This window comes from Mesoplodon densirostris, chromosome 19, assembly GCF_025265405.1.
Source record: "Mesoplodon densirostris isolate mMesDen1 chromosome 19, mMesDen1 primary haplotype, whole genome shotgun sequence".
Classification (NCBI taxonomy): domain Eukaryota; kingdom Metazoa; phylum Chordata; class Mammalia; order Artiodactyla; family Ziphiidae; genus Mesoplodon; species Mesoplodon densirostris.
The window spans coordinates 30,360,908-30,372,644 of record NC_082679.1 but is presented as its reverse complement, the minus strand read 5'-3'; the positions used below and the strand labels follow the sequence as shown (position 1 = coordinate 30,372,644).

The 11,737-nt window shown below is 42.7% G+C and overlaps 1 protein-coding gene across 1 annotated transcript in view; it reads left to right on the top strand.

Annotated features, from left to right (window-relative positions):
* Positions 1 to 4,921: 4,921 nt before the first annotated feature.
* LOC132479816 (ATP-binding cassette sub-family C member 12-like) overlaps positions 4,922 to 11,737 on the top strand; it is a 32,901-nt gene continuing 26,085 nt past the window's right edge. Inside the window, 1 exon segment of the mRNA XM_060083431.1 lies at positions 4,922 to 5,040. Coding sequence (XP_059939414.1) covers positions 4,922 to 5,040 — 119 coding nt within the window.

Sequence of the window (11,737 nt, the reverse complement as noted above, 5' to 3'; positions counted from 1 at the left end):
GGTCACCACATCTATATGCTCTAAGGGTACACCATATGCAGGCTGCATGCTCCCTTCTGTTGAGGTGGGGCCAACCACTGTGGGTGTGCTTGTGGTGGGGCATGCCCCCAGCCCCGTCGGCTTCTAGGCTCTGCCTCGTGTGTGACCGCCCCCCACTGGTGGGCAGATTCAGGTCTCAAAGCAGCTGGCTGCAGGTCCCAGAAGGTCTTGAGGCTGGTGCTGGCCCACTGGTGGGTGGGGCCCAGAAGGTCCCTGAGCTGGTGCTGGCCTGCTGGTGAGTTAGACAGGTCCTAGGGTGGCCAGCTGTGGGGCTCAGATGGGCCTGGGGCTGGAATCTTAATTTTTTTCAGTTCACATTTTTAAAAAAATTATGTCTTTCGATTAATGACTTGTTGCTGTTGATGTTTACCTTGATCAGTTGGTTGGAGGTAATGCTTATCAGGTTTCTTCATTGTAAAGTTACTCTTTTTTTTCCCTTTTCCATATTTCCTGTACTCTTGGAAGCACTGTATTCCATTGGATAAAGCTGGTTCTCAAAATGCTATGGGTTGATAATTCTGATACTGTTAGCATGTTTTTTTTCCATCCTTTTATTTTTCAACCCATTTATGTCTTTATATGGAATGAATCTCTCATAAGCAGCATATCACTGAGTATTGCTTTTATATCCAATCTGACAACTCTGCTTTTTAATTGAAGTTTTTACTCCATTTATATTTAATATAATTATTGATTTAAGTGTGTTTATGTCTGTCAGCTTGCTATTTGTCTTCTATTTGCTCTTTCTCTATTCCTCTTTGTCTATATTTTTGGGGGGTTAATCTACAACTTATTGCTCCATTTTATTTCCTAGACTGACTTTTTAGCTTTAAGTCTTTATTTTTATTTAAAAAAACCCTCAGCCTTTGGTTTCACTGGTCCTTTCTATTGTTTTTCAATATTGTATTTCATTTATTTCTGCTCTGATACTTGTTATGTCCTTCATTCTGCTAAATTTATTAGACTTAGTTTGTTCTTTTTTTAGTTCCTTGAGGTGTAAAGTGAGATCGTTTATTTGAGATCTTTCTTTTTTCTTAATGTAGACATTTATCACTATAAACTTTTACCTTGGAACTGTTTCTGCTGCATCCCATAGGTTTTGGTATGTTTTGTTTCCATTTTCATTTGTTTCAAGATATTTTTTATTTCCCTTTTGATTTCTTCTTTGACCCATTGGTTGTTCAGCAGTGTATTGTTTAATTTCCACATATTTGTGATTATTTTCAGCTTTCCTTCTGCTATTGATTGCTACTTTCACACCCTTGTGGTCAGAAAAGATACTTGATATGATGTTAATCTTCTCAAATTTGCTAAGTCTTGTTTTGTGACCTATCATGATCTATCCTGGAGAATGTTCCATGTGTACTTGAGAAGAATGTGTGTTCTACTGCTGTTAGTTGAAATGTTCTATATATGTTTGTTAGGTTCATTTGATCTAAAAGATAGTTCAAGTCCAATGTTTCCTTATTGATGTTTTGTCTGGATGATTTATTTAATGTTGAAAGTGGGGTACTGAAGTCCCCTACTAATATTATATTATTATTGATTTCTCTCTTCATATCTGTTAGTATTAACTTAATATATTTAGGTGCTCCAATATTAAGGATATATATATCCCCAGTATAATGATCATATCTTCTTAATAAAATGACATCCTTATCATTATGTAATAACCTTTATGTCTTCATATATTTTTTGGCCAAAAATCTATTTTTTCTGATATTAATATAACTACCCAGCTCTTTTGGTTTCTACTCTCATGGAATATCATTTTACATCCCTTCACTTTGAGCCTACTTGTGTTCTTAAAGCTGAAATGAGTATCTTGTAGGCAGCATATAGTTGGGTCTTGTTTTTTCAAATCCATCCAGCCACTCTATGTTTTTTGATTGGAGAATTTAATCCATTTACATTTAGAGTAGCTATTGATACATAAGGACTTTCTAGTGCCATCTTATTGTCCTCTGGCTGTTTTGTAGTTCCCTTGTTCTTTTCTTCCTCTCTTGCTGCCTTCTCTTGTGAACTGATGATTTTTTGTAACGTTATGATGTGATTCCTTTCTCTTTATCTTTTGTGAATCTACCATAGGTTTTTGCTTTGTGGTTACCATGAGCTTACATAAAACATCTTATAGATATAATACTCTACTTTATGCTGATAACAACTTAACTTTTTGCATACAAAAACCATACCATTTTATTTCCCCCCTTGTGTTTTTGATATTACAATTTACCTCTTTTATATTGTGTATTCATTAGCAAATTATTTCAGCTACAGCTTTTTTTTTTTTTAATTAATTTATTTATTTATTTTTTGCGGTATGCGGGCCTCTCACTGTTGTGGCCTTTCCCGTTGCGGAGCATAGGCTCTGGACGCGCAGGCTCAGCGGCCATGGCTCATGGGCCCAGCCGCTACACGGCATGTGGGATCTTCCCAGACCGGGGCACGAACCCGTGTCCCCTGCATCAGCAGGCGGACTCTCAACCACTGCGCCACCAGGGAAGCCCTACAGCTTTTTTTAATACTCTTGGCCTTTAGCTTTTACACTAGAATTGAATGGTTAACACATTACCATATTATATTAGTAGCATATTCTGAATTTGATTATATACTTTTTACCAGTATGCTGTATATTTTCATATGTTTTCAGAATACTAATTGGTATCCTTTAATTTTAGCCTGAAGCACTCCTTTTAACATTTCTTGTAAGGTAGGTCTAATGGTGATGAAGTCCTTCAGCTTTTGTCTCGAAAAAATTTATCTCTTCTTTATTTGTGAATAGTATATTTGCCAGATAGAGTATTCTTTTTTTTTTTTTTTTTTTGTGGTACGCGGGCCTCTCACTGTTGTGGCCTCTCCTGTTGTGGAGCACAGGCTCTGGACGCGAAGGCTCAGTGGCCATGGCTCACGGGCCCAGCCGCTCCGTGGCATGTGGGATATTCCCGGACCGGGGCACGAACCCATGTCCCCTGCATCGGCAGGCGGACTCTCAACCGCTGGCCACCAGGGAAGCCCCAGATAGAGTATTCTTGGTTGGCATTTTTTTCTTTCTGTGCTTTGAATATACCATCCCACCCTCTCCTGACCTATAAGGTTTCTACTGAGAAATCTGCTAATACATTTATGGGGATTTCCTTGTACGTAACAAGCTTCTTTCCTCTTGCTGGTTTTTAGATTCTCTCTTTATTTGATTTTTGACAGTTTTATTAAAATGTGTCTTGGAGAGGATCTCTTTAAATTCAGTTTGTTTGGTGACCTATTAGCTTCATGAAATGGGATATCAAAATCTCTAGATTTGAGAAGTTCTCAGTCATTATTTCTTTAAATTAGTTTTCTAGCTCCTTTTCCCTCTCTTCTCCTTCTGAAACTCCAATAATTTGCAAATTGTTTCCTTTGGTGGTATTCCATAGATTATGTATGCTTTCTTTTCTCTTTTTCCTTTGTTCTCCTCCGTCTGGATAATTTCAAAGTTCTTGTCTTCTAACTTACAAGTTCTTCCTCCTGTTGATACTCTATTACAGTTTTCATTTTATTTGTTGTATTCTTCAGATCCAGCACGATTTTTTGGTTCTTTTTAATGATTCCTATCTCTTTGTTAGACTTCTCATATGCATTTGAAGTAGTAGTCACCTCCTCCAGTCTTTACTAACTGCCTTTGGGAGAGAAATACCTTCTGTCAGCCCTGCTAGGGACACTGAGGTTTTCTCAGACATTCTGTGGCTTCCCCTGCAAAATTGCTCTTGTTGGACAGGGGTCAGGGAAGCACAAATGAGGTATGTCTTAGCCATGAATCTGATGTCACTACTACATATACTCTTGAGTAAGTCCCTTTGCTTCTCTGGGCCTTTGTTTCCTCTTCTGTTCAATGAGGAGTTTATAAAAAATTGCATTTGAGGATACTTCTAATTCTGATATGCCATAGGTTTATCAGCCATTAAAACCTCAATGGGAATTGGTTTATTTTATGTTTATAGCCATGAAAAATTCCAGAGAGAATTCATAAGATGGGGACCCATGTATTTATGATAGTGAGGCTTCTGGTTGCAAGTGACAGAAGCCAACTTTGTATATTTAGGTTAAAAAAGAGAATTTATTGATAGGATATGGGGAGCAGAATGTCATAGAACTCTAGGGCAAGAATAGAGCTGTGTATCAGGGAAGAATTGGAACTAGAAATAGAAAACCTTCAGGAATCATTCTCTTTTCTTTTCATTTAGGTGATTGGTGAATGGGGTGGTTGGTTTGTGGACTGGACAGGCACTCCCAAAAGTGTCCTCTCTACCTGGATTGTTGGTTTCCCTTTGGGGCAGTGGTCACAGAAGTGGGGGGAATGTGGGCTTGTTCAGATATGCCTGGTCCTGAGAGGTGGTCTCGTTGAAGTTCTCTGATCCTTGGGTGTGGAGACATGAGAACGTGGATGTACAAGCTTGGGTATCTGAAAGAATCAGAGAGAAAAAAGGGTTTGTATGTGTGACAAACTTCATTCTGGGTCACAATAAGACAGAAAATCCACCATCTTGGGGTTCTTTTGCCAGGCTGGGACTCAGTCTTGATCATGGGCTGGCTCCTGGTAGAAAACCTGTAACAGGCTTTTATGCTCCCAGTCAAACCAAAATGGGAAAGAAGAGGAACAGAATGTCTTTGCTAATAAGGAAGGCTCTTAGTGGAGTTGAGGGAGTTGTGGGGTCTCTGGCCATGCTGTCCCATGAATGTGGAGGGTTGATTGGTGAAACCAGGTCTAAGTGGTCAGAGAAAGGGAGCTGGTCTGGGTGGAGTAGGGGCTGCCTGATCTCATTCCAGAGTATCTTCTCATCTCTTCATCTCTCTGCTGCAGAGCGAAGGTCCCAAAGCCAGAAGCCCAGGGCTCTAGACTGCCATCAAGATGGTGGGTGATGGCCCCTGCCTTATCTCTGATCTGGACTGGCGAGGCCAGCGGAGATCATTTTCAGAGAGATATGACCCCAGCTTGAAGACCATGATCCCAGTGAGACTCTATGCAAGGTAAGCCAGGAGGAGGATTGGAGGGAGGTCCTGGGCAGAACTTCTAGGAATCATTTCCAGCCCATCAGGAGAGTGGACCCTGACCCTGTTCCCCATGCTGATGCTCTATATGCTTGTCCTTTTGTCTTTCCATCCATCCATCCATCCATCCATTTTTTTCATTTATTGACCATTCACTTCATGAATCCTCCTGTCCTTTGGTGAAAGGGAGACAATAGGAAATGTTTAAGAGAGCTTTTCATGTGCCAGGACCTGTTCAGGTGCTTTACAAACATCTTCTCATTCACTCTTCACAACCACCCTGGAGGTGTTGTGATTATCTTCATCTGATGGGTGAGTAAGTGAGACATAGGAAGGTTAAATAACTTGCACAAATTTAATCAGGTAGATTTTGCTTTGTAACAAACTGCCTCTACGTTTAGTAGCCTGAAACAATTACCACTTATTTAGCTTACAATTTTATGGGTGGGTCAGCAACTTGGGCTAAGCCTAATTGGGTGATTCATCTGGTCTTGACCAGGCTTTCTTATGCATCTGCTGGTCAACAAGATGGTTGTGCTTCTGGGGGTTGACTGGCTGGGGGAAGGTGGGCCACATGGGCTATGAACTTCGAGCAAGCTAACCTGCCCTCGATCACATAGTAATGCAGTGGGTGGCCAAGAGGATGAGATGAAGCATATAGGCCTTCTTGAGACTCAGGCACAGAACCGGTACACCATTTCTTTCACTGCATTCTATTGGCCAAAGCAAGTCACAAGTCAGCACAGATTCAAGGTGTGGAGAAATGTCTTGAAGGAAGGAGCTTCAAGGGTCTGGGATACAGGTGAGGAGAGAGAATTGGGTCAGCTTTGAACCGCAGAATAAGAACTCAGGCAGCCTGATTTCCAAGCTCACATGCTTAACTATAACGTCATATTATAATATTATATATGTATTCTTAACATTACATTAACTATAACATTATAGAAAGCTGCCTTTTCTACATGAGAAGTGCCCTATAGCCTGCCCTCTGAGCGGCAGAAGGCCAAGTGGCATCTTTATAATGAGGTGATACAGCACTGCTCTCTCCTAGAAGCCATGGACCAAAGATATACCTGTGAGCCCTCTAAGGTGAGAGGAAATGTGGAGAGGAAATGTGGGATAGTGCTTAAGAGAATGATGGGACCCTGGAGTCAGCGAGCATTGGGTTTGAATCCCTACTTCACCACTGACCAGCTATAAGATTTTGGGCAAGTACCCTAACCCCTTTGTGCCTTGATGTTCTTGTCTATGAAATGGGATCATAATATTTCTCAATTGCCTATCTCACTGAGCAGTTGTTAGGATTATATGAGGTAATGAATGACTTCATCATTAAAGTTACCCTTTAGAAAACATTTACTATGCACCAGGCACATAGTACCTTAATAATATTATCTTAGCTTGGGTTCTCCCAAAAGCACAGCCTGAATCAAAAACTTGGATACAGGTAGCTTATTTGGGAGGTGATTTCAAGAAGCAGGAGGGAAGATTTAGGGAGAGTGAGGCAGCGAAGGAGAACATGGGGTGTGTCATCAGCATCACTGCTGTAGACATGGGGACTGGATTCTACTAGGTTCCCCTGAGAAGTGTACAATTTTCCACCCATAGGATGGGTGGTGGGGGCATTTGTCCGTGGGCTCCTGTACTCCATTAGTTAGGTTTTCTTCTTGGGGACATTAGCCCCTTGCAATTCTGGGCTGCACTTATGCTCTGAGAAGACCCCAAACCCAGTAGTGAAAAGAGGCACAGGATACCTGTGAGATGGGATACTGTCAGCATGAGCCTGAGCTGCACAGCGCTGTCCTCCACATCTGAGATCAGGGGTGGATGTGACAAAGATTCTTAACCACTGCGCCACCAGAGACTGCAACTCAGGGCATCTTGACAGCATCTGCTACAAATACCAAGCTCTTTCAGGGCCTGGAATATAACAAACACTCAGCAATTAGTAGATAACACTCTTGTGTCTCTGACTCTCATTCCATCTTAGATGGCTAGTTCCTCAAGGGCAGAAACATATCTCTTCCTCCTTCTTCATTGTTTCTTCCTTTTCTTCTTCCTCCTCTACTTCCCTTTCTATTTTCTCCCTCCTTTTACTTCCCCTGTCCTCCTTATTTATCTGCTAGCTAATATTTATGTAACAGCTTACATAAATTAATCCTCACAATAAACCATGAGTTTGCCTCTAGCTCTTGCCTCCTTGGACAGCCTCACCTCTACTTTGGCACACTGTGCTCTGGCCCTCCCCATCCTCCTGAGAGTAAAAGCCAGGCGTCCAACTCCTCTGATGATCAGCTACTGGGTCTCCATTTCCTCATGCCAAATGGAGCAGGTACCCTCTTTCCCATGGGGTGGTCACTGGTAAATATTCAACAACTGGCTCACTAAAAAATTCCCTGGTTCATAGCATTTATCACTTTTTTGGTGTAAATTCTCCTACCATGGCTGATTTCAACGTGATGTCACTAAGCGCAAAGTTGGGAACAGATGTATGGTAATAGAGCCCTATCCTGTGTGGTATTTCCACCACAGACACCATAAACTTATATAATCTAAAGAACAAATACGAGTAAAATCTAGTAAAATAATCTTGGAAGCTATGAGTTTTGAGTATTGATTGCCTTTGTCTTTAAGATAATTTACTTACATTTATGTAATTTAATTTTTAATATAGGCTGTGTTTAAGAACTGACTTGCAGGAGCGCAGGGAGAGGACTGGGGCTGGCGGCAGGAAGAGAGCCTGAAGGGGTTAGTGCACCACGGCTAGCCCGGAGGGAGTCCGGGGAAAGGGTCTGGAGTTGCTGAAGAGGCAAGAGTCTTTTTTCACTTTCACTTTTGTTTCCTGGTGTGCGAGGAGAGGGCATTAAAAGGGCTGCTTAGGGAAGCGCTGGAGACAGGCGCGAGCCGCGGGTAAGGCGTGGACCTCGGAGACGGGCGTGGGCCGCCGCCGCCGCCGCCTGCCGCCGCCGCGGCCCGCCGCCGCCCACCGCACGACGCCGCCCGCCGCCGCCGCCGCGGCCCGCCGCCGCCGCCGCCACCGCCGCCGCCTGCCGCCGCCCGCCGCCGCCGCGGGGCCTGTGTGCGAGCGCGGGTCACTGTCCGCCCCGCCTTCCGGGGGACCTGTGCACCCCGCCACTGCCGGGGTCCCGAGACCCGGGGACGGCTTTCCCGGGAAAGCGCACGGAGCGCCACGGGCTGCTGCAACGTCACGTCAGCCTCTGCCGCCGCAGGCCCGCCCCACACTGCGCGCCCCTCCCTCCCCTCTGCATGAGTGAGCCAGAGCCCCCGAATCAGCGGCTCCTTTAAACCCGTCCTGTCTGAGCGAAGAACGGACGCCCTCCGGCGACCTACGCACAGAGGCGGGGCCAGGTCCAAGGCTGAGACCCGGGAGCTGTGAGAACAGAGTCAGGGAAATCTCTCTGTGCAGCCTCGGAGGCAGCGGATTAAAGCTCCACGGTCCATTTGATGTGCCCTGCGTCTGTGGAGTGCATGAATGGACAGCGAATCATCCCAAATTGAGGAAGTGGACTTTGAGGACAAGATTTAAGACTTCCCCCCCTTTTCCTCTTTTTACAACGAATTATTCCAAAGTAAGGAGGTGGACTTAGAGAGCAAGATTTCAGACTTCTTGCCCTTTTCCTCTTTTTACAACGAATTATCCCAAATTGAGGAGGTGGGCTTGGAGAGCAAGATTTTTGATTTTTCCCCCTGCTCTCTTTTTGTGAATGTGTATGTGTAATCTTCGGTGTAAGATTCTCTCTGTATAGCTTTGCTTCCACCATATGTCCCAGGGTTCTATCGGTCCGTTTTTTTTTTAATAATTACTTTTTAATTTTAATAACGCTACTATATTTCATACTTTATTCTATTTTACTTTACCTGCTCTTTCTTTTTTTCCTACCTTCCCTTCCTCCCTCCCTCCCTCCGCTCTTCCTTTCCTTCTTTCTTTTTCTTTCCCCCCTCCCTCCCACCCTTCTTCTTTCCACTTTCTTTTTCTTTCCTTCCTCCCTCCCTCCCTCCTGTCTTTCTTTCTTTCCTTCCTCCCTCCCTCCCTCCCTCCCTTCTTCCATTCACTCTTCCTTTTGCTTTCATTGCTCCCTCCCTCCCTCCTTTCTTTCCTTCTTTCTTTCCATCCTTCCTCACTCCCTCCCTCCTTTCTTTCTTCCTTCCTTCCTTCCTTCCTTTCTTCCCTTCTTCCTTTCTTTCCCTCTCTCTTTCTTTCTTCTACTAATTCTTTCTTTCTGCTTTTTCTCCCTGTTATTCTGAGCTGGGTGGATGAAAGGCTCTTGGTGCTGCAGCCAGGAGCCAGTGCTGTGCCTCTGAAGTGGGAGAGCCAACTTCAGGACACGGGTCCACAAGAGACCTCCCAGCTCCACATAATATCAAGCAGCGAAAATCTCCCAGAGATCTCCATCTCAACACCAGCACCCAGCTTCAGTCAACGACCAGCAAGCTACAGTGCTGGTCACCCTATGCCAAGCAACTAGCAAGGCAGGAACACAACCCCACCGATTAGCAGAGAAGCTACCTAAAAACATAATAAGGCCATAGGCACCCCAAAACACACCACCAGACGTGGACCTGTCCACCAGAAAGACAAGATCGAGCCTCAACCACCAGAACACAGGCATTAGTCCCCCCCACCAGGAAGCCTACACAACCTACTGAAACAACCTTAGCCACTGGGGTCAGACACGAAAAACAACGGGAACTACGAATCTGCAGCCTGCAAAAAGGAGACCCCAAACACAGTAACATAAGCAAAATGAGAAGACAGAAAAACACACAGCAGGTGAAGGAGCAAGATAAAAACGTACCAGACCTAACAAATGAAGAGGTAATAGGCAGTCTACCTGAAAAAGAATTCAGAATAATGATGGTAAAGATGATCCAAAATCTTGGAAATAGAATAGACAAAATGCAAGAAACAGTTAACAAGGACCTAGAAGAACTAAAGATGAATCAAGCATCGATTAAAAACACAATACATGAAATAAAAAATACTCTAGATGGGATCAATAGCAGAATAACTGAGGCAGAAGAACGGATAAGTGAGGTGGAAGATAAAATAGTAGAAATAACTGATGCAGAGCAAAATAAAGAAAAAAGAATGAAAAGAACAGAGGACAGTCTCAGAGACCTCTGGGACAACATTAAACGCACCAACATTCGAATTATAGGGGTTCCAGAAGAAGAAGAGAAAAAGAAAGGGACTGAGAAAATATTTGAAGAGATTATAGTTGAAAACTTCCCCAATATGGGAAAGGAAATAGTTAATCAAGTCCAGGAGGCACAGAGAGTCCCATACAGAATAAATCCAAGGAGAAATACACCAAGACACATATTAATCAAACTGTCAAAAATTAAGCACAAAGAAATCATATTAAAAGCAGCAAGGGAAAAACAACAAATAACACACAAGGGAATCCCCATCAGGTTAACAGCTGATCTCTCAGCAGAAACTCTACAAGCCAGAAGGGAGTGGCAGGACATAATTAAAGTGATGAAGGAGAGAAACCTGCAGCCAAGATTACTCTACCCAGCAAGGATCTCATTCAGATTTGATGGAGAAATTAAAACCTTTACAGACAAGCAAAAGCTGAGAGAGTTCAGCACCACCAAACCAGCTTTACAACAAATGCTAAAGGAACTTCTCTAGGCAAGAAACACAACAGAAGGAATATACCTACAATAACGAACCCAAAGCAATTAAGGAAATGGGAATAGGAACATACATATCAATAATTACCTTAAATGTAAATGGACTAAATGCTCCCACCAAAAGACACAGAGTGGCTGAATGGATACAAAAACAAGACCCATATATATGCTGTCTACAAGAGACCCACTTCAGACCTAAAGACACATACAGATTGAAAGTAAGGGGATGGAAAAAGATATTCCATGCAAATGGAAATCAAAAGAAAGCTGGAGTAGCAATTCTTATATCAGACAAAATAGACTTTAAAATAAAGACTATTAGAAGAGACAAAGAAGGACACTACATAATGATCAAGGGATCGATCCAAGAAGAAGATATAACAATTGTAAATATTTATGCACCCAACATAGGAGCACCTCAATACATAAGGCAAATACTAACAGCCATAAAAGGGGAAATCGACAGTAACACAATCATAGTAGGGGACTTTAACACCCCACTTTCACCAATGGACAGATCGTCCAAAATGAAAATAAATAAGGAAACACAAGCTTTAAATGATACATTAAACAAGATGGACTTAGTTGATATTTATAGGACATTTCATCCAAAAACAACAGAATACACATTTTTCTCAAGTGCTCATGGAACATTCTCCAGGATAGATCATATCTTGGGTCACAAATCAAGCCTTGGTAAATTTAAGAAAATTGAAATTGTATCAAGTATCTTTTCCGACCACAATGCTATGAGACTAGACATCAATTACAGGAAAAGATCTGTAAAAAAATACAAACACATGGAGGCTAAACAATACACTACTCAATAACGAAGTGATCACTGAAGAAATCAAAGAGGAAATTAAAAAATACCTAGAAACAAATGACAATGGAGACACGACAACCCAAAACCTATGGGATGCAGCAAAAGCAGTTCTAAGGGGGAAGTTTATAGCAATACAATCCCAACTTAAGAAACAGGAAACATTTCGAGTAAACAACCTGACCCTGCACC